This window comes from Choloepus didactylus, chromosome 12 (genome assembly GCF_015220235.1).
Source record: "Choloepus didactylus isolate mChoDid1 chromosome 12, mChoDid1.pri, whole genome shotgun sequence".
Taxonomy (NCBI): Eukaryota; Metazoa; Chordata; class Mammalia; order Pilosa; family Megalonychidae; genus Choloepus; species Choloepus didactylus.
In genome coordinates, this window is record NC_051318.1 from 24,940,916 (window position 1) to 24,964,720 (window position 23,805).

The 23,805-nt window shown below is 40.0% G+C and overlaps 1 protein-coding gene across 5 annotated transcripts in view; it reads left to right on the top strand.

The window, feature by feature from the left end:
- Positions 1 to 227: 227 nt before the first annotated feature.
- CARS2 (cysteinyl-tRNA synthetase 2, mitochondrial) overlaps positions 228 to 23,805 on the top strand; it is a 116,260-nt gene continuing 92,682 nt past the window's right edge. The window contains exons 1-8 of one of the 5 annotated variants that reach the window (XM_037800652.1): positions 241 to 390; positions 695 to 5,091; positions 5,266 to 5,535; positions 5,928 to 5,978; positions 9,445 to 9,562; positions 18,093 to 18,164; positions 18,291 to 18,396; positions 22,754 to 22,837. In XM_037800652.1, coding sequence (XP_037656580.1) covers positions 4,940 to 5,091; positions 5,266 to 5,535; positions 5,928 to 5,978; positions 9,445 to 9,562; positions 18,093 to 18,164; positions 18,291 to 18,396; positions 22,754 to 22,837 — 853 coding nt within the window. In that variant the 5' untranslated portion in view covers positions 241 to 390; positions 695 to 4,939. Of the gene's footprint in view, positions 5,092 to 5,265; positions 5,536 to 5,927; positions 5,979 to 9,444; positions 9,563 to 13,428; positions 13,486 to 18,092; positions 18,165 to 18,290; positions 18,397 to 22,753; positions 22,838 to 23,805 lie in introns of those variants that run through there. The other 4 variants (XM_037800651.1, XM_037800653.1, XM_037800654.1 and 1 more) reach the window with 4 other exon arrangements.

The window sequence follows — 23,805 nt, forward strand, 5'->3', positions numbered from 1 at the left end:
CCCTCACATCCCCGCCCCCTCCCCCTCCCCCTCGCGGGAATCCGGCGGTGGCTCCGCCCTCTCTCGGCCGCATTCACGCCCCTCACCATTCTAGGGGTGGGAAGGCGGTGGGGGTCACCCAGGAGGCCTGGCCCCTGCCAGCGACCGCGTCGGCAGTTTGATTTAGTCATTTTTTGCTGGGTGGCTGAAGGGTCGTAGGGAGGACAGCGGCTAGGACGCCTGGGGCAAGAGGGCGGGCGGGGTGAGAAGCAAACTTTACTAGGAGTTTCGCACTTCGTGGCAGAGCTTTTTCGGCTGAACCCCAGCCGGGAAACGCCGGAGTAACGGCCTCTTCCACTGAAGATCCAACCGCAACTGGACGACCGCGGAAGCGCCACCTCCGAGATGACTGTATGTATAAGCCGCTACTTCCTTCTACAAAGCCCCCTCATTCTCGTGTCCCGCCCCCGCAATGGTGTATAAGTATAGCAGCGGACACAACTGGCAACTTCAAGAGCCAATCCACTTGCCGTCTTTACTTCCGTTGCCCAATCAAAGCGACGAGGAGACGGGATGAGCATTGATAATTCCTCTCCGGCTCTTACTACCAGAAAACCACGTCCCCCGAAGGGCGGTGGTTTGGGGATTGCGAGAGGGAGAGGGCGGATCGAAAGAAGAGCGGAAGTGCTGGCGCATGCGCATTTCTACCTCATAGGTTGAATCAAAAGGGGGAGGCCGCTGGCCCGCGCGGGAGTAGACCTACCATTCCACGGCTGGACCACTACTCCCGGCAGCCTCGACAGCTTTTGCGCCTGCGCCGTTAATCACCGCCCTCCCTTTGTGTCTCCTCATGGAGTTCAGTTTCGAACGGCTTGGAGACAAAGGGGCCCAAGAGTGAAGCTGCTCTCCAGTGCCCACAGTCGCTGCAGAGAGCGAGCGAGCCAGCCAAGCGAGATTCCTTCCCCTTTTCTCCCTAGATCATCCATTTGCTTCCGAGCTCTTAGCCCTTTATCCCGTTTCCCGTTCTAGGTCATGAAATCCGCTCTTAAAAGTCTGCCCCACGCAGTTCAAAAGACCACCGAAAACAAGGCGGGGCAAACATCCAGTCCGTCAGGATTCTGGGGCCCTTTGGCTTTCCGGTCTCTTCTCCCTATCCTTCCTCTGTTTCTCTCCCCTCCCCCCATATCTTCTCTCCCCACCCTAACCTCCCGGATTTAGGGCTTTCCGAAAAGCTCCAGCACAGCGCAAACCCGTCGCCTAGACAACAGGGACAGGAGCGCGCGGCTGGCCCCGCCCCTTCCGGTCGTGAGACCCCGCCCGCCTGACCTCCTGCGGAGGGCAGTAGCCGGCGGCGGCCGGGAACCCGCTGCGGCCTGCTTTTGTTTCCGTTACTCTTCAACTGCTTCAATATGGGTTTGAACGTCCGCATAGCCCCCGGAGTTGCGATTAAGGAAGGGGACCCCGCGGGGCGAACCTCTCCGCATCTACTGGGTTCCTCCGTGATTGCTCCAAGAGCTGCACTTGCCCCGCGTGGCTGTCTGTGTTCCACTGGTTTGATTGTATTTTAAACCCACTTCTATTTTGATATTTGTATCGCCTTTGATTTGCTAAGGTGGAGAGGGATACTTTGTCAGTTTTAGCTCTCCCACCAGGGTTTTCTGTTTTGTTGGGAGCTCCGTCAGTGGAACTGTATATTGTGTTCTGTAAATTAACCTCAACTCCCAACTCTTGTAATGTTTCTGTTTCAATTCAGTGATGTCAGGACGATTGTCCATTTTCCTTAGCTTTAATTTGGATAGTGTCGGAAGTCATCTTGTAACTGCCGGGCTTATTCTCTTGTATTACAACATACACCACTTTAGGCCTTTAAAAAAAAGTTGCATTGCAGCTTAAATGTATACACATCCTGGTGCTAAGATTTTGAATGTTCGATGAAACAATATGGTGACATCTAAAACCATTTGGGATTTTTTTAAAAGTACTATATGTAATTCAGTTAAATTTCAGGCTAATCCAAAATTTATAAAATAGATGAACCTCAGTAGTCTTATTTCAACGACCTCTGAGGGTATTTTGTGATATGGATGTCAATACAGCAAATGAAACTAAATTGAGCTGTTTTGCTTTTCGAAATGATTTGTCCACAGTGGAACATCGCTGTGGTGATAACAGTCTGAATAATTACTCTGAAGTAATGGATTTGATCTTTATTCTTAAACCCTCTCACCCTATCCCTACATCAAGAGAATGTTCGCTTTGATTGATATTCAGGAAAATGGCTAATCTCCTTATGCTCCCACTTTTTTTCAGCCTTGACCCAGTTAAAAGCAAAAGAGTAAAGTTTACTTCATTTCATACAGCACACATTTATTGGCCACTACTCTGCACAAAGGACTATAATGCTATGACATTGTATGGAAGCAGAATAGAGGATAGAGAATGGTGTAAGTTTGTATAAGAAAAATTATGCCCTCTCCTCAAAGACCATACAAGTAATTTTAAAGTACAATAGCAAGAAAGGGACAGATTCTTTTAATACTGTATTCAGTGGTTCTACAATGAGTGGTGTTAAATTGAACACAGGAATAAAGTTTTTAAGTAACAATTTATTTCTTCCAAAGATAATCAAGCTGCAATTTGACCTGGGTTATCATTTTTAAAAATCATGGATTCTATCTGAATAATTATTTCATCCATCTTATTTTTTCATGGACTTCACAGACATAAATTAAAAAGGTAGCTTATTAATTTAATAAGAAATATTTAATGAGTGCCTACCATATGCCAACTTCTGTTCTATGAACCGGGGATACAATGGTGCATAAGGAACTTACATTCTAGCCTTGAGGCTAAAATATTAGAAAATAACTTATTTATTTATTTATTTATTGGCTTTACAGAGTTCTTAATATACCAATGGCTTCACAGTTTTCTGACCAAGTTTTAAAAACCAGTAAATAAAATAAAAATATGCATTTAAAAATATGTCAGGAAAAGTGCCTAATTTTGAAGTTACTTTAAAGAATCTTGGTTGTTTATGTTTTGCTCTTTGGGTTGTGTTGCAAAAATAGATGTTAAAACTTTTTCTAAAATTTATGAATAACTGGAGATGCTTTCAAACCTATGGCAGATAAGATATGAACATATAATTCTTTATCTTTTGAGGTACTTGAAAACTAAATGCTAACACATTCACCTCAAATTACAAAATTTTGCCTTGCAAAGAACGCATAACACTTAAAACTACATTTTTGTTATTGTAGTAAAGGACAAAGAAATGGTATTTGTGATATTTTAGAGCCATTAATTTTTCATACGCTTCCTTGGTCTGACCTAGACTTGGGAGGGGTCACTTCAAATTAACAGAATTCTCTTTTAAGGTCATATATGCTCATACATCTTCCTAGTCACTTTTACTTTGCTTTAATCTCAATCTCTACAAAAGGAATCGTGTTTTTAACTGTCCTTCAATAATGTGTTATTCTTAGCATTGTTTTGATGATTCCTAAAAGCCTGTAAGAAAGGGTAGAATTGCTGCCAGTCAAGGGCTGAACTGTTTCCTGAAGCCAAAAGATACCATTGTTAATTTAAAAGTCATGATTTTCTACAGCCAGTTCAAATATGCCAGCTCTTACAGATTTATGTACAGGATTTAGTGTTCAGTGTTACTAAATCTGCTTCCAAAACATCTATTCTAACCCCTTTCTTGCATTCTGTTCTCACAGATTGCAATTAAACTTTTTGTGCATTTTCTTATTTTAGAGGCACATCTGATTTCTGCCCTTACATTTTACACTGACGAAATGGCCTTCCACCTGCACAACAGGTGTATTCCATGAGACATTAATTCAGCAACATTTAACAAGCCCTTTTCTGGACTCAGTGTTGCATACAGTGAAAGAATTAAGAAGAATTAAGTCTAAAATATTCTTTTAGAGAGAAAAACATACACATTGTATTACGTAGAAACAAGAGACAATTACAAAAAACATGAACATAGTACTGTGCAGTCAGTTAAGAATGATAATATTCGAGTAGAATTTAGTCAGGGAGCACGTGCAGTTAGCATTAATGGAAGGGTCTCCTAATTCTGAAAAACAGGTTTTCTAACATATTAAGAGTTTTACATTAAAACGATAGTTTACCTTAGACTATTGTGCAGCTTGAAAGAGAATTGCAAAGGTGGACTCCAGGGATCTTGAAAAAAGTTTTTCGTTGGTGAGTACTCTAGGGACATACTTGTATGTCTGAGCGTTTGCCTTTCAATAGCACGACCAAAACAAACCTAAAAACAGAATTGAGGAACCTCTGTGCGGTTTTGAGGACTGCATAAGCAAAGGGGATTTTTTTTTTTTTTTTTTTGACACTGTTTTGCAAGATACTAAAAGAGAGAGGAAGTTACGGGCTTATTTATCGAGATAGTTCGAAAGTAACTTCAGGAGAATCCGCGTATTTAAAAAGCACGGTATAAGCCGCAATTCAGAATGTTTTTGTTCTTAAGAGATGGGATGGTAGAACTTTTAACCTAACAATGAATCCCAAGCGGACATTTCCTACTACACGTGCATAATGAATGGATAGCCGAGACACCGGAAGGGAGTGTGTATGTTTATGAGTGTGGGACTGCAAATGCGCTTTACAAGCCGGCGTCACAGGCTGCCGCGGTGAGGCGGTAAGTGCCCCGCACTGTAAAATCTCTTCCAGGCTGGGACAGCACCAACTTGGTAGCGGCCTCTGGGTAACCCATCCAGCCACGGGGAGACCGGATTTTAAGTGGCACCATGCCCAGTACCGACATGCACTTATTAGAAAAAGTCCCCCATCTCTGTGGAGCGAAGCGCGGAGCCCGCCGCGAATCCCGCCTCTTCCTACGACCTAGGGGCGGATGGCAGCCTTACGCTTGTGGCAGTTTGAAGACACTGAATAACTACTGTGTTCCAGGCATTGTGGGAAGCACTTAATGCTAGTCTCCAGTGCCGCCTCCGGCCGCGGCCTGCTCTTTTCTCCAAAGGACGCTGGCACCCGCCCGCCCAGCGTGGCGAAAGCAAACCCGAACCCAAACCCAAACCCAAGCCCAGGAGAGCGAGGGGCCTGCAAGGCGCCGGCAGCAAGGTTTCCCGCCCGCCCCTTCCGGAAGTGGGCGGGGTTGGGCCGGGACCTCCGTGGGGGTGTGGCCTCAGGGGCGGGGCCTCCGCGGGGCGTGCTGGCTGTGCGTCTGCCGCCCCGGGCGGGGCCTGTGACTTTGGCGTCCGCCTCCTTCCGTGGCCTCATCTCTGCACTTCGCAGGGGTCCGCGGACTATGCTGTGGACAAGCGGGGCCCACCTGCCTTCCGCCGCTCGCCCGCTGCGATTCAGCTGCTTCTGCCTCCCGCTCTTCCGGGCTCCGCCGGGTCTCAGGCTCGGGGAGCGGCGGCAGCATGACGGCCAGGCTGTGTCTGGGGGACGCCGGCAGGACTGGCTGCAACCTTCAGGCCATGACACCGGCGTCAAGGTCTACAACAGTCTCACCCGAAGAAAAGACCCTTTAATAGTGGCCAATGCGGAAGCCGCCTCCTGGTAGCGTTTTAACACCTTGGCGGGGTTAGGGACAACTGTTGGGGACGTGGGGTTTGGTCAGGGCGGCGGAGCCGGGAAAGAAGCTGTAAATGTAACATTTTCGGGTGTTGTGGACTTTTTGGTGTTGAAAAGCAGGGTTGGATTTTTACAGGGCAGGCATTTATAAAATACATTGGAGGGCTCCATTAAAGACAATTGGATGTGTTCACAATGAATTTACAGGTTTTGGTTATGAATTTAGGAATTCAACTAATAGAGCCCCAATTAGGCATTCCCAAAACCTGATCGCTTAAAAAAAAAAAAAAAAGACATGATTATATGATAATCATAACTAGGAATCTAGTGTTTTGGTGCTAATACGTTTCACCTGATGGTTCTTAACTTTGTTCCAGGTATAGCTGTGGACCAACTGTGTATGATCATGCACACCTTGGCCATGCTTGGTGAGTTTCTTGGGTTTGAATTTTCACACTTCTAGGACCAATTTGATTTTGAAAGAATTGGCCTTTTGCAGGTTTCTTCATCTCTCAAGTGGCAGTTTGAGGACACTGAATAATACTGTGTTCCAGGCATTGTGGGAAGCACTTAGTGCTAGTCTCATTTGGTTCTTGTACCAATTGTAACCCATTTAACAAATGAGGAAACTCAGGGAGGCAGTGTGGAGCAGTGAAAAATGACCCGTTTTGGAAGCAGATGATTCTTGGTGGGTTGGGTGAGATGAGGCCTTTCTAGGTGTTCTGGAGTCTGCTCAGGAGTCATTTCCAGCCCCTACCATTTGTTAGCCTTTCAACCTTAGACAAGTCACTTTATTGCTTTGAGTTCTGGTTTCTTCATCTTTGAAATGGGTACTATAACAGTATCCATCCTTCTGAATCTTCACAACAATCTTATGAAATAAAGCCTGTGAAGTGAGCCCTAACCCTGTACCTGACATGTAACGTGTATAAGGGCTCAACAGTTATTGATGATGAGTAACTTCTCCAAGGTCACACATTTAGGAAATAGTGGATCTGGGATGGAGCCTGGGTTTATCTGACTGCCAAGTGCTTGGTGTCTTGACCTCTTAACCATGAGCTTGCTACATTTGTCAGGATTACCATCTTTCCTAATACTTTGTGTGTACTCTTGTGCATTTTTTTCCTTGTTACTGTTTTAGACCTAGACTAAAAGTAAAAAGTTACATATACTTATTTGATACTTACTTATCACAGGCAAATCTGAAAGTTTTTGTGTGTGTGTTTTGTTGTAGCAAAGTAAATGGTCCAGGCGTCATTCTTCCCCTTCACTTTGGGCTAAGTTACTGTTAATTTTTAAAAGCATATTTTTAACCTATTTATTTGAAGTGTAAAATACAGAAAAGAGTGCAGATCTTAAGTGTACAGCTGAATGAATTGTGAAAGCCCTTAGATCAAGATCCTTCAGTTCCTCTTTCATCACTGTCTTCCCCCAAACCTCAGTTAAGGATAACCACTATTGAATAAGCGGGTTTACGTGATTCAGTCTTGATGGTGAGATAGAACAGGTTCATCAAGAAGAGTCATTCAATTCAAGATGGCTCTAAGAGGCATAAATAACTAAGATTTCTGAAGAAGGGGCGGTGCCTCAGGAGGACACATGGCTCCACTGCTCTTAAGTAAAGTTCAAAATTCTTAAGTCTGTGGTTTGAATGGTCTCTCATTCAGCATTCCAGGTTCATCTCTTACCATTTTCCTCCCCATTTGGCCACGCTGGCCTTTATTTAATAAAGATATATGTGTAACACACACGCTTACTGTGTGCCAGGTATTATTCTAAATGCTTGACAAACACAACCAACTTAATCCTCCTAATAACACCAGGTGGTACGTATCTTTATTACCCCCAAATTACAAATGGGGAAGCCATGGTGCTGAGGGCTTAAGGAACTCATCCAAGGTTCAACACCTGGTCAGTGAGTAATGAGGCACTGGGCTTTGACTCCCCGATCTTACCCGCAGAGCTTTCCCAGAGAGATATTCAGGTGCTAGGACTCGTCCCCTTTGACTTTCTCTTCCTGTCAGCTCAGCTGACACCGATTCAGACTTTGTTGGACTGGGGTAACTTAAAGAAGCTTCCTGTCCTTTATTCTCTCATATTATCGCCCAATCACCATCCTTTACACAGTTGTAGTTCTGTAACTACTTTGGTGGTTATTTATTTAATTATTTAAGCTACAAGAGGGCAAGGATCAACACACTACCTGTTACAGAAGGGCAGAACTTGAGGTAAAACTTGAAGGATGGGTAGGAGTCTGTTAAATAGAAAGAGACAGACAAATCCTGACAAATGGCCTACAGAATTTTTCCAGGAAGAGACTAGGCAGAGGAGTGAAAATCCTGTTCAGAAGAAAACAAGGAGCCAGTCTGGTTGAAATAGGGGAGTATTGGAGGGGAAATGTAGGAGGGGTGATTGGAGTCAGATTGGGGAGGGTGTGGCATTATCTGGCCTAAAGAGTTTGGGTTTTATCTCATAGTAGAGGGGGTAACATGGAAGATTCTTGAGTAAAAAGCCTTTAGTGCTGGGAGTGGTCTTAGCAGTCATCTACATTAGCCTAAAGCAAAGGTCTAGAACAGTGAAGTGACCTGGCCAGTGGTCACATAGTTTACCGTAGACCACAGGAGACTGAGGATTCCGATGCTGAGTTCTTTAAGTTCGTGTCTCTGGCTGTTTTGTACCTGAAGGTGTGTGTGTGGGTGTCCTGGTAGCAGCACAGCTGCAGGCTCCCCAGGGGCTCAGGTCACCCAGGACCTTGCAGAGCCCCTGAAAGCTCTGCCAGAGCTGTGCTGTAACTCTCAACCTGAGCTCCTCTTGGCCAAGGAGGTGATTTTTCTCGTCACTAAGTCTTAGTTCTTGTGGCATCTTTGCCAACTCAAGGCTAATGAAGGGCATAGTGATGATAATGTAATGGTGCTAATAGCTTCTGTTAGTTGGAATCAGTGCTTCTCGGGCAGTGAGTATTATCGTATTCAACCCGTGGACTCATAGAATTTTGCCCGATTTATAAATCAGCAGACTGAGGCTTCAAGAGGTTATATATCTTGTCAAGGAGTTTTGGAGATAGTTTTGTCACAAAGAATCAAGATTTGATCTCAACTCTTTTGGTTGGGCACAGGGGAGCTGGGTGACTGTGGAATTTTAAAGTGATATAACACTATGGCTAGGATTTTTTTCCAAGGGAAAATGATTTTCTGAACTCAAATTTACAGAGGCCTTGTAGGTGATCGAGCTGAGCATGAGATTAGGTGATCTTGAATTTTAAGGTAGTTTTTATAAGAAACTAGATTTTTGAGATTTTTAATGGAATACAAACACTCCCCCGTTTAGTTTTAGAAGTCTGAGTTAACCAATGTAGTATGTAAATAAGCTGGTATTTTAACATTCCACAATAGTGTAAACATTTCTTAGGAATAACCTTATACAGCTTTAATAGGATTATACTTGTCTTGATTCATTATTATAATTATTTGCTTCTATCTCTTTTGTCATAGTGAAAAATTAGAATTATTCTAGAACATGAATTAGAATGGTAAAAGCCTTTAGTGCTTTAACTACCAAATGAGAATACATTATGGGCAAATTTTTATGCAATTAAGTAGATGTAAACTCATTTAAATAAGAGCTCTAGAATAAAAATGCTGAAATTTTATCCTGTACTTGAAGCAACACCTTTCTCAGTTGCTTGTGAGGAACTGTGTGGACCAGAAGATGGTGGGCCAGTCAGAAAAAGGCTTTTCATTTATTTTTTTAGCACCATCTGACTATCAATTATATTGCACAGTTGTCATTACTCAGCAGACTCTTAAAATATGGTGCACTTTAAAAAAAATAGCACAATGATGACTTTCGGTTTTAAAGATATCCTAACCTTTTTTCTTTTTCAATTTCTTTCAGCTCATATGTTAGATTCGATATAGTTCGAAGGATCCTAACCAAGGTTTTTGGATGCAACATAGTGATGGTGATGGGAATTACAGATGTGGATGATAAAATAATCAAAAGAGCCAATGAGGTAAATGTGGAAGATTTACATTTATTGATAACCTGATTGATTAGTATTCTGACCCCATATGACAGTTTTTCTTATTTGCATTTTATAAGTAGTTTTTGTATCTTATTCATACATAGCCCAGTGAGCACAATTTAATAAATGAAACAGTGACAGGCAGTCAGAGTAATCTTCATTGTCTTAGTAAAGGAAAATAAGGTCTATTTAACTTTGGTCACTGAAGCAGTTTAATAAATTGCCTCACTCTGTGGTGGTATCTTGCCTTGAATCTGTAATCCTTCCCCCTCCCCCTTCAGCCTCTAAGATAAACAACTGACTTCCTCTTTATGGAGGTATCAGGCCCACTAATATGTGACATTGGATGTAGTCATTTTTCTGCTAATGATGTCTTTCATCTCTGTGTTTTGTGGCAGCTTAAAAAGTGCTTTTGTATATATATTACCATTTGAGTCTCAGAGTGATCCTTTGTGCTAGGCAGCGCAGACCTTAACCGTGCCTTTTTTAACTTCTGTTTTATTTAGGATATTTTTAAATTTTGAAATAAATTTTAAGCCTACGGAAAAATTGCAAGAGCAGAACAAAGATCTCCTGAATCCCCTTTACCAGGATTTCCCAGTGATCACTTTACTGTGTTTGCACCATCATTTCTCTTTGTAGTCTTTTTCCAACATAATGCCCCATCCTCCCTAAATACTCTGCTGCATGCCCTTCTAAAACAAGAACACTCTTGCGTTGCCACCATGTACCCCTCCCAGTCAGAAAATCAGCATTAATGCAACCATCCAGTCCACAGGCCTAATGCAAATTTTGCCAACTGTACCAAAGTGTCTCTTTTTCTTTTCTGATTCAGAACCCCTTCCTGGGGTCTTTAGTTGTTCTGTCTCATCAACCTCCTTCGGTCTGTAACAGTTTTTCATTCCTCACTCTTTCCCTTTCTTTCGTGTCTTTGTTAGTCTCGGAGATTAGAGGACTTTTATTTTGTAGGATGACCCTCAACCTGGGTCCATTGGCTGTTCCCCCATTTAGAGAAGAGTACCCAGAGGTTAAAGTAGGTCCCCAGGTTCTCTAAACCTCAAGTGGCAGGGCTGAAAACCCAGGTCTTCTGACTTCAGCCTTTTCCAGTAACCCCACTGCCAGATATGAATGACTTTGGTACTTTGTGGCAGGGAGTAAAGACTACCTCTTTCTCTCACTGAAAGGCCCAAGCAGAGACAGGCCCCCACACATGGAGCATAGTACCTGGCAGAGCCCAGCTCCCTGGAGGGAGGGCAGTGGGTGAGAGGTGGACAGGGAAGTCAGAAGGAGTCTTCCCCTGACCCTCTCAGATGGCTGGGGGGTGGGGGAGAGTGATGAAGCCCAGAGTGAGCTGGAGACCACTGCCCTCCTGGCAGAGGTAGTTTGTAGGGTTCTTGACCTTTGCCTTTTTTTATTGGGGAAGTCTTCTAAAAGTTACTCTGGTCAAATGCTATTGCTCTTTACCTGACCTCTTTTCTTGTAATGACTTTCTCCAGGTTTTGACATTGTTAGGAAGCTTTTTCTAGTTGCCTTCCTTTCCGAACATTTTGCCCATTTTCACAATTCAGGTATATTAGTTAGGGTGATTGGCTATTGGTTTCCTTTTCCTGGATCAGATGGAGGAATTTTGAAGTGAACAGTTTTCCTAAATGTGGTCTTTTAGTATTGTTATTTTGCACTGCTTTCTTTGAATGTTTTTTTGTTATGTATGTTTTTTAACATACATGAAGTAGAGAGAATCTGGTAATGAAGGCGTGTTTGTGTTGCCAGCTTCAACAATTAGTAACATTTTGCCCATATTATCATTGCCTTTTGGAGATCATTATGCAAGGTATTCAGGTAATGCAGCTGCTGTCTGGCAGCTATAACACTTTAAGAGCAAATTTTTCCCCTTTGATTTCTAATGTGGCATTTTTCTAGAGTCTGGTTAATTAGAAGGTGTTCCTAGTGAATTTTTTTCTTTACTGGGTATCTTAAAATTTTTTATTAAGTTACTGATGTTTGCATCATTGTATTATGTCTGTCCTTATCTCTTTCCTCTTTAACATTCTCCCAATTCACATCCTACCCAGCTACTTTCTTGTGAATGCTTGAATATCCTCAGGCTCTCCCTAAAATAATCACTTTGGCAAGGAGGTTTGTGGTGATCCAATCAAGTAATGGAACAAACTGGTGAATAAAGCATTGAATCAGAAGTCAAAAAGCCATTTTCTTGTTGGGGAAATTTAGACCATATGTGGTTTCATTTTCTCATTTGTTAAATGAATAGGGTAATTCTCTCATATTTCACATGGGGGGTTAGAGGAATAGTGCGAGAAAGTCCTTGAGAAAATTCCTGAGGAATTAAATAGTTTATAGTTACATTTTTAAAACTTCTGCTTTCAAAGATTCACTTCTTTTGCTTTTTATAATTAGTAACTTTAATAATTATCTATAAATATCTAAAAGCCGTTATCCAGTTTACACAAAACTTAAACTGAATGCTTTCGATTGTGAATTTTAAAAACATGTGTCCACAGAGGTGAGAAGTTAGTAAAATGACATATTTAAAGTGCTGAAAGCAAATAATTGCCAACCAAGAATTCTGTATCTGACAAAACTGACTTTCAAAAATGAGGGAGGGAGATGCACCCCCGAGGACTTTGGGCAGAAAATAATAAAGTATTTGCAAAGTCTCCTTGCGGTACGGGGGAAAAATGTGGAAATATTAAACTTTCTCACCTGGGGAATGCCTGGTATTCCCACAAGCTTTAGGGAATCCCAATTTAATAAGTCAAGCCCCTGATCTTGGGGCTTGTCCTTAGGAAACTTATTCCTGCAAAAAAGAAGCTAACCCTACTAATAATTATGCCTAAGAGTCACCCCCAGAGAACCTCTTTTGTTGCTCAGATATGGCCTCTTCCAGCCAACCCTGAAAATAAATTCACTGCCCTCCCCTTTATGTGGGACATGACTTCCAGGGGTGTACATCTCCCTGGCAACAAGGGACAGGACCCCCAGTGATGAGCCTGGCCCTGGCATTGTGGAATGGAGAATGCTTTCTTGACCCAAAGAGAGAAAAGAAATGAAACAAAAATAAAGCTTCAGTGGCTGAGAGATCTCAAATAGTTAAGGGGTCAGTCTGGAGGTTATTCTTATGCATTATATAGATATTCCTTTTTAGTTTCTAGTATATTAGAATAGCTAGAAGGAAACACCTGAATCTGTTGAATGGTAATCCAGAAGACATGATTCTTGATGATAATTATATAACTATATAGCCTTTATAGTGTGACTATGATAGTGAAAACCTGGTGACTGATACTCCCTTTAACCAGTGTATGGGCAGATAAGTAATAAAATAATGACAAAAATATATAAATAATAGAGAGGGATAAAGGGTATGGGATGGTTTGAGTGTTCTTTTTTTATTTTTTTATATATATTTTTTCTTTATTTTGGATTAATGAAAATGTTTGAAAATTGATTGTGGCGATGAGTGCACAACTATATGATGATACTGTGAGCCATTCATTGTATACTTTGGATGGCTTATATGGTATATGAGCGTATCTCAATAATATTGCATTAAAAAAAAAAAAAAACCTTCACAGGAAAACAAAGAGGGAAGGATTAAAACATTCCCAGATAAACAAAAGCTGAGGGACTTCATCATTACTAGATCTGCCCTATAAGACTAAGAGATACTTAAGAGAGTTTTGCAGGTTGCAGGTTGAAAGGAATTTCCTAAACTAGACAATTTACTAAAACTACATGAAGAAATAAAGTTCTCTGCTGAGGGTAACAATGTGGGTAAATATAAATGTCAATGCTATTGTCTTTTTATATGTAACTCCACTTTTTACTTCCTACAGGATCTAAAAGGCAAATGCATAAAATGAAATGATAAATCATGGTTTCGGACCCATAAGGTATAAATATGTGATTTGTGACAATTTGCATAAAAGTGAGGGGATGGAGGGGTATAGGAACGTCCTTCATTTATGATATTGAAGTTGTTGAGTTGGTATCAAAACAAACGAGTTTGTTATAGATTTAGGATGTTAATTTGAGCTTCATGGTAACCACAAAGAAAAAAAAAACAGAATATGTAAGCTCATAGAGACAGAAAGTAGAGAACAGGTGACCAGGGCAGGGACAATAGGGAGTTATTGCAAACTGAGTGTAGGGTTCGGGGTGAAGGGAGAGTTCTAATAATGGATGGCGGTGAGGGTACTGCAGCATTGTGAATGCAATTAATCCCACTGAATGGTATGCTTGGGACAGATTGGGATGGGAAGACTTATGTTGTATATTGGTTTCCACAATTAAAGAAAGAAAGAGAAACTAAAGAGATAATGACAATTAAATGCAATACGTGATACTGGATGGATACGTCTAAGAATGGAGGAGAAAAAGGCTCAAAAGGGCATTATTGAGCAAAATGAGGCAGGATAGAGTTTCAGTGGCCAAGAGATTCCAAATGGAGTCGAGAGGTCACTCTGGTGGGCATTCTTCTGCACTATATAGATAACACTTTTTAGGTTTTAAGGTATTGGAATAGCTAGAAGTAAATACCTGAAACTATCAAACTGCAACCCAGTAACCTTGACTCTTGAAGACGATTGTATAACAATGTAGATTATAAGGGGTGACAGTGTGATTGTGAAACCTTGTAGATCACACTCCCTTTATCCAGTGTATGGGTGGATGGGTAGAAAAATGGGGACAAAAAACTAAATAATAAATGGAGGGGGGATGATTTGGGTGTTCTTTTTTACTTTTATTTTTTATTCTTATTTTGATTCTTTCTGGTGTAAGGAAAATGTTCAAAAAATAGATTGGGGTAATGAATGCACAATTATACAATGGTACTGTGAACAGTTGATTGTACACCACTGATGATTGTATGATATGTGAATATATATCAATAAAACTGATTTTTTTTTAAAAAGGGGCACTATTGGGACATAAAAAAATTGAAATAAGAATGTAAGCTGTATATCAACATTAACATTCTTGAACTTGATATCTGTACTTAAGTTGATTACATAAGTGAATATCCTTGTTTGTGGGAAATAAATGTAAATGGAAGTATGTGTTCAAGGAATATGTGTGCTGCTTGCTCTCAAATGTTCAGAAAATAGATGATAGAATGCTACAGGCAAGGTGGCAAAATGTTAAAATTGGTGGATCTGGGTATCTGGGGAAGGAGGTGAGAGTTTTTCTGCTGTTTTCTGTATGGGGTTTGTATTATTTGTGCAACTGTCCTGTAAGTTTGAAACTATTTCAAAGTAAAAAGTTAAGAAAAAAAAGCTGGTAAGGACATTCTATGCAGATTGATGAACATAAAGAGCAGTAAAGATACAAGCAGAAAGTGCATGTTCTGTGTGGGGAACTAACAGTCCAATATTGTTATTTTCCAGTAGAAAATTTGAGGTGGGGATTGGCAGATGGAGCTGCTGTCCTGGGCCTGGGATGAGTTACATGACTCTACTCTGTAGGTTAGTGGAGCATTATAAGCACAGATTAGCTTGGTCAAATGTAAATAGTTCACTCTGGCTTCGGTGTGAACTGGTATAAGGTTTTGGGTGTCGGGGGGTATAAGTAGAGGCAGAGAGACGACTTGGGGGCAATGGTAATAGAATGGCTGTGCCATTAATTGAGACGAGATATTGGCAGAGGGAGTAGGTTTTTAAAGTGGAGAGAGATTGAGGCAATTTTTAATTTGGGAAAGGTTGAGTTTGAGTTACCTAAAGAAACCAAAAACAATTCCTCCATGCACTTGGATATACAAATTTGAAGATCAGTGAGATCAGGGCTGAAAATAAAGATTTTGCAGTTATAGCATATGGTGTCATCACCCCATCTCTAATTCTAACATTTTAGTTAGACATCGCTAAAGTTGACATTTTAGTTCAAGTACTCCTCAGCTTCTGATTCTTCCTCTCCCGTTTCTAAATCCCTAGTGATTTGGTTTCCCTAAGGTCAAGTGTCCACCCTGGTCCAGTCAGCTGAGGCTGTGGTGGCCAGGTTATGTGATACTAACATGGGCTCCTATTCCATCCCTTTACCCTTTATCAGGAGCTGCGAGTGAGGGGCAGGGGCAGACATCATGAAGAGATCTGTTAATTTCTAAAGAGAGGCTGAGATGGGAGTAGTGAAATGATTGATATACAGCTATGGCATAACATTACACACTGTTTTCTGAGTATTGCTGTGTGGCAAATACTGTGCTTGATGCATTGCATATATTTGTAATCCTTATAGAATCCCTACAAGGTAAAACTTATTCTCTGCATTTTACAGATGAGAAGAGTTCTGATATTGAAGTAACTTGTCCAGAACTACATAATTAGTGAATAACTGTGCTGGAAATTGCCCCCAGGGCTTTCTGAATTCAAAGATTATGCTTAACCACTTGTTGGGGTGATAGGTCTTGGATTCTAGGATGATAAGTGACAGGTAGCCACTCTTAAGTTTTTGAGTAAACATGAACAAAGCATTTTTCAGAGTGACTATCCTATAATCTACATATAGGACAGACTAAGAGGAGAGAGAAGGGAGGAAAAGGAGTCATTATATCAGTTTAAAATCTATTGGGATAATCCAGGCATGAGTTGAAGATGGGATGAACAGAGGTGGTTGCTAAGTAAAGTTAATCCAAGAAATGTTGACCAGAAAGACCTGATAAGACTTGGACCTGATTGACTGGAGTTAGAAGGCAAATGAAAGAAAGAAATTAGTGATCTCTCAACTTTGTAAGTGAATGAATAGTTACAAAGTAACACCACAACATAGATGGCATTTGAAAATGCAGGTTGGTTAAGAAGGAAGATAAATAGTTCAGTTTTTGACCTGTAAAATACTCAACCAGGACCTGAAACTTATGTAGATATATCTTTGCAGTTGGCAAAATGGGGTCTTTTGTGAATCTTCAAAATCAGAGCTAGAAATGTAAATCTGAAAGTCATTGAGTCATGGAAGTGTTGGTTGAGCCCAAGAGACTGGACAAGCTCTTGAAGGAGCTGAATATAAAAGGAGTTCTCAGTAGGGGGAGTGGAAGAGGAGAGTCAAGAATTAGGTGGGTGTAGAATGAACTTGGAGGAGATGGGGCAAGAATGTTGGCAGTTAAAGGAGTAAACAGAGTTGGGAATCAGGAGGAGAGAATTTAAGGAAAGCGGAGGTGGTCAAAGTCTAAGATCGAGGAGTTATGTAGAGAATTTTTACAAACACCATGAGGAGCTATTGATTTTTTTTCTTTTAAATCATGAATGGTTCTTAAACAAGGGAAAAGATGTTCAAACTCACTCAAAGTTAGAGAAATGAAAATGACAATGAGAAAGCATTTTTCAGCTGTCATGTTGACAGAGTCTAAACATTTGATAACACTGTGTTGGTAAGGGTTTGGGCAAACAGGTTCTCTCTGCATTGCTGGTCAGGTTTAAACTAGTACAACTTCTGTGGAAGGCATTTTGATAGCAAAGGTATGAATGCATGTAGCGTTTGACCCAGCAGTTTCACTTTGAGGTATAATAGCTTCGAAATATACTTGAACCTGTGTGAGGTGATGTGTATATAGTAGTGTTTATAATAGCAAACAATTAGCACCTACATCAACAGAGGACTGGGTAAATGGTTAACGATGCATCTGTAAAAAGGATTATATGCAGCCAATGAAAACAATGAGGCAGCTCAGTGTGTACAACCACAGAAAGATCTCCTGAATTACCGTAATTTATTAAGTGAGAGAAGCCAGGTGCAGTCCACTGTGTGTAGGGTACTACATTTGGGGATTTAAAGGAAGGGATTCAAACATGTATTTAAAAATATTCGTGCCTGTGAAAAAAGCTGATAACGGTGCTTGCCTTCTGGGAGGGAAACTGGGTTCTGGACAGACCCCTTTCTGTCATTTGAATTCTCATGGGAATGTTATTACCCATTTGGAAAACTGAAATTAACATAAATAAAAACAATTTGCTGATTTTGGATCTAAAATTGCATAGTATTTGAAACTTCTAATGTGGCAAGGTAAATCAATAAGAGCAATTTGGTGATTTTAGGCTTTTTTTGGGGGGGAGGGTCGTCTTGTTTTCTTTTGCCTCCTGAGAGTTAATGGATAAGATAAGGAACTCAGGTTTCTTGTTATTATACAGAATATTGATTTTGTCCTTGTCGTAGAAAAGCAGAGGGTTTTGTTTGGTTTTTTGTTTGCTTTTTATTACGTACTGGAAATCATGACATTATTTATTCCTTTTTTTCATTTAACCAAAAAACAGAGTCAGTGAACCTTTTTGTATAGCTATGCTATGGTATACACTTAATAACTAAAGTAAATTTCCTCTTTCATAAGTGAGCAGTGCCAAACTGAGGCTAAGCCACAGTGGGACCACATGGCACAGCCCCTTCTGTCTGCAAAGATGGGGCCCCTGGAAGAAATCAGCTTGCTTTCAGCATGATGCAAAGGGATCATCATGCTTCTGTATGGTTCTGTTGTAAATACTCCAGACCTATTAATGTTTACCTCATTCTTTTACAGATGAATGTATCACCCACTTCTCTTGCCAGACTCTATGAAGAAGATTTTAAACAAGATATGGTAGCCTTGAAGGTAAAATTTGTTGTTGATTTTTCCTGCCATGAGTATAAAAAGCTTGAACAATGAAAATCATCTGTGGGTGACCTACGATTTTAACTATGGAAACATTGTCATTTCTGCTTTCTTTTATAATTTCAGGTTCTTCCACCTACAGTGTACTTGAGGGTAACTGAAAATATACCTCAGATAATTTCTTTCATTGAAGGAATAATTGCTAATGGGCATGCTTATTCAACAGTGAAAGGTAGGGTTTATATTATTAAAACTGATCCTTGGGTAATACTGATAGGATTTTGAGAAACTAGACACGTATTTATGAATTATTGGAACACATGTCAAACATTTTATTGTCTTTCTTGATGTGATTCCAAACTGAACATGTTAATGGGCTTTTCTACAGTTACTGTACCTCTTTACAAAACTGTTGACTCAGTTCTTTTTAAGACTATTTCCCAAAGACACAGGATGAGATAAATGTCTGGAGAACTAGTCTAGAGAAAGCAAATACCGCAAAATGTTATCAGTTGTTGACTCTCAGTGGTAGGTATACAGGTGTTCATTGTGTACCTTAAACTTTGTTTAAAAATGTTCATGCCAAGAAGCTGGGGACAAAAGCAGCACTTATTAAGATCCACTCCCTTGTTATAGATTAGCGCTTGAGACATTCATCTCTGTGTATGGATGTATCATTCTTTAATGGACCATTTGGAAGTAAGTTTTAGACATCACAACATTTCAGCGCCTTGATACTTCAGCATACATTTCTGACTAATAAAAACATTCTTCTACTTAACTGCAATGTCATTATCAGACCTAAGGCAATTAACAATTTACAGAATTCCCTAGTATCATCAAATATCCTCTCCATTACCCAGTTGTTCCCAAAATTTCTTTCATGGCTGTTCCCCCTACCATCCCAAATCAGAATCTAATCAAGGTCATGCATTGCATTTGGTTGCTATGCCTGTTTGATCTCTGTAACAGTCTCCCTACTTCCTGCACCCCTCCTCCCCCCATTATGGACTTTTTGAAGAGACTAATTGGTCAGTTGTCATATAGAAGGTCTCACATTCTGGAAATGTGTGATCATTTCCTTCTGGTAGGGTTTAATTTGTTTTAAGTGGTTACCCTGAAAGCTACTGGACAGAAAGAAGCATTTTGCTATTTTATATGACCAAGCATTATTTTCAGCTGTACCATCTCCTTTCCAGGCATTTTTCCTAAATCCAAATCCTACCCTCTCTCAAACCCCAACCGAAGACTTATCTCTTCTATGAAGTTTTCTTTTTTAACTATAGCTGAAAGTGAACTTTCTTTCTCACCTTTTATGGCTGTATTGTATCATTTGGTAGCCAATTATATGTTGCCTTAGTTTGTTGTTTCATGTTTGGTCTCCATTAACTTGTAAATTCTTAGGCCATAAATACCTGTGCTTTTATTGAATAATGCTTTACAGTATCCAGCCCAGGACAGGGGCTCTGCTGGTATTGAAATACTTATTGCATTATCATAGCATTATCATAGACACTGTTTATAGGGATTACTGGGCTATAAGCATCTTTCTTTTAGGGGTTCTACCTGAGAGCCTAAGATAAATATTAGGGATCTTCCAGACTCCTGTAATCATGTACTGAATTTGCTCAGTAGCCTATGCATATGGAATTACTTGCTGTTTTTTATTTTATCTAATTTGCCATGTTGTTTCCAAGACAAATCTTCTTTTAAATGGCTTAGGTAAAAGGATAGCTAGGCCTCCCTATAACTGTGCCTAAGAGCCTCCTCCTGAATGTCTCTTTGTTGCTCAGATGTGGCCCTCTCTCTCTAGCTAAGCCAACTTGGCAGGTGAAATCACCGCCCTCCCCACTACGTGGGATCACACACCCAAGGGGGTGAATCTCCCTTGCAACGTGGAATATGACTCCCGGGGAGGAATGTAGACCCGGCATCATGGGATGGAGAACATCTTCTTGACCAAAAGGGGGAAATGAAAGGAAGTGAAATAAGCTTCAGTGGCAGAGAGATTCCAAAAGGAGCCAAGAGGTCACTCTGGTGGGCACTCTTACGTACAATATAGACAACCCTTTTTAGGTTCTAATGAATTGGGGTAGCTGCCGGTAGATACCTGAAACTATCAAACTACAACCCAGAACCCATGAATCTTGAAGACAATTGTATAAAAATGTAGCTGATGAGGGGGTGACAATGGGATTGAGAAAGCCATAAGGACCACACTTCCCTTTGTCTAGTTTATGGATGGATGAGTAGAAAAATGCGGGGGTGGGGGGTGGGCTTAGGTAAATAAACTGGAGTTTGCTCCAGAAAATAAAGGAATTATTTGCCTTCTCTTGTGTAAATTGAAATAAGATATAGCTATGTGGTTCCATTTTTAAAAATGAACTGATTAATGTTCATGAGTTGTATTGAGTTTCTCATCCTAACATACTTTAGGACTAAATGTTGTTTTATCATGGGTTTTAGTTTCCTCATCCCTAAAGTAGATACCATGCAATGGGTTGGCTTAAACAATGGAAATTTATTGGCTCACCGTTTTGAGGCTAGAAGTCCAAAATCGAGGCATCATCAAGGTGATACTTTCTTCCTGAAGACTGGCATTCTGGGACTGGTTGCTGGCAACCCTTGGTCCTTGGCTTTTCTGTCACATGGCAATGCATATGGCAGTGTCTCACGGCTCTTCCCTTCTCTTCCAGGTTCTGTTCACTTTCCATTTCTGGCTACTTCCTTTGGCTCTCTATCTTTCTTTCTCTGTGACCTTCCCTGTAAGGCTGTCAGTAACAGGATTAAGACCCATCCTGATTCACCTGGACCACACCTTAACTGAAATAACTTCATCAAAAGGTCCTGTTTACAAGGGTTCACACTCACAGGAATAGATTAAGTTTAAGAACATGTTTTTCTGGGATACACAGCTCCAAACCACAACATTGTTTTACTGTAAATTCTTAATAATGGTAACACAAAGATAATTAAAATGAGTTTACCTTAACTCAAACTCCATTAATTCAGACTTTGTGACAATATCACAAAGGCTTGGCTGTAATTTGATCTTTGAACTCTTTGTGAAGAAACAATTTGTTGAGCGTGTTGATGATATAAACAAAGATAAGGGAAAATGTTTCCTCTATTTAAGGGAACAGTTTCTTTATTCTTTTAAAGGGTTTTCAGAGTACTGTTTACATATAATACACCTGATCTAATATAAAGTAGTGCTCCTCAGTTCATCAGTAGCTCTTCTACTTTTTACTAGTTTAGTCCTAGCACATAGTTACTGAGTTGAGTAAAAATTCTGAATGAAAAGGAAGGACACTTGACAAGGACAGGGGTAGTCCTGAATCAGCTGGGGTCTTTTCCACTTCCTTGAGAATCACTGACTTGCTGTGGCTGAGGGAATCTGTAATGGTCCTCATGTGTGCTGGGTTGGAAAATGATGGAGAGCAATTCCACAAGCCTTTGGGGACTGTTGGTTGGTGTTTGCTAATATTGGAGCTTCCTTAGTCTTGACATACACTATCTTCAAGACCAAGCCCCCCAGTAAGGATTGTACCGATAAGAATTAGTAACTGTATCAATAAAAATAATGTGGCAATTCTTTGAAGGACTGTATGTTATGTGAATATATCTCAATAAAACTGCATTTAAATGAAAAATAAAAAATAAAACTACAAAAAAAATATAGTGTGACAGTTAAAAGTTTGGAAACTAAAAATTTGTGAAGATTCAAAAATTGTACCCATCGTTGGGCCCTAATGATGAGCATGTGAATTATATGTGGTTTATGAGTACATTGGTTTGGCAATGCAGGTCTGTGATGTTTCCTTCCTTAATTAGCACCGTTTCCTTCCTTGGGAGAAGGAACACACCACAGCCTTTGCCGCTGCATTAGCATGGGTTATTCTGTCTTCTTGACAGAGGTCCTAGCTCTGAGCATTTCACTTCTCAGCTCCTTTCTACTTTATATTTGGAAATAGCAAAAGGTTAAAAGGTTAAAAATTGGTTCTGCAGTGCTCTTGGTGACTAAGGTTATCTTTTAGACTCAGTCCAAAAAAATGGACCATGTGTATCTCAGAAAAAGAACAGTCACATAGATACTTCGAGTGTAGAGATGTTTTCCTCTTTCTTTTTAATTTTTAGTATAGTAACATATATACAACTCAAAATTTCCCATTTGAGCTATTCTTTTTATTCTAAATAAAAAGTAGCCTTGAAAGATACTTGGATACCGAAATAGTTTCCTTATTAATTGGTGTGTAACATAAAACCCCAAAAACTTGAATATCAATGATCACACTTACCTTTCTTTTTTGTTGTTGTTCAAAAAGCATTATCTTAACATTTTACAAAGATTTTACACTTCTGTTTTCACTTTCATATCCATATGCTCATGATTTGTACAAATGCATGCCTTTATAATATAGTATTGTTTATTTAATTCTGGTTTTCAACTATAATAAAAGGGACCAAATTAAGGCCAAATGCCATATCCTAGCTTCAGAATTTAATAACTTGTTAGATATTAAGCTTATATGGGTACTGATTTTTAAAATAAAGAAATAATGAATTTCCTAATTATCTTTAAAAAACAGGCAATGTCTACTTTGATCTGAAGTCAAGAGGAGACAAGTATGGTAAACTAGTCGGTGTGGCCCCTGATCCAGTTGGAGAGCCAGGTGAGTTGACTGTCCCTAAGTGAGCCCTTTGGATCCATCGAACCTCTGCCTCACATCTTAAGTTCTGGGGAGGCTGAAGCGTAGACTCAGCTTCTGCTTTCCCACATGCTTGGTCCAGGCAATGGAATCCCACTTTACTGAGGACTTAATGACATCAGTTATACAGGTGATCACAATAATGCTTGAAATTTAATTCATTTTCTAGAATGCTTAAAGCATGTACAGTATAAATTCAAAGATCAGGTAAAACACTTTCTTCCCACTCCTGCCACGAGTCCCCCCAGCTCTTCACCACTTTTCATCCGTTTCTCATAATTTCTTTCTGTGATTTTCTGTGCATATGAAAACATGTATATACATGGTGGCAGATTAGAATGCTCTTCTACATCTTTTATCATGTATTAAATTCCCATATATATTTGGATCTATTTTTATACCCTATTCTATTCTAACAATTTGTTGGATCAAAATCATTTTTATGGAGGAAAAAGTAAGAATATAGAACTAAATTAAAAATAATTTTTAAAGGGTACTATTTAAGGAAACTGAACAAGAACAGCAGCAAAAAAGCCCTATAAGACAAATTGTCCAAATATGTATGTCTTTAAGCATCAACCTCCTGCTCCATAAACTATACCATTTAAATCTAATTATTAGTAAATTGTTTATTGGTCTTCTCAGATATGTTACTTTTACCCATCCATAGTTTACTACTCGCCTCCCTACTAGGGCCAGAACAGAATATTCCTTGATCATACATGCACACGAAGTGTAGCTACCAGGTGGATGGTTGTCTTGTGCCTTATGAAAGTAGAGGAAGAGTTTCTAACAGTTACACATTCTAGTATCAGCAATACTTTTTACAATTAAAATTATTTTCTTATACAAAAACAATATACAAATAGCAGTAGAAAATCAGGAAATTAATTATGCAAAGCAAAGGTAATAAAACCATCTCCTCACACACA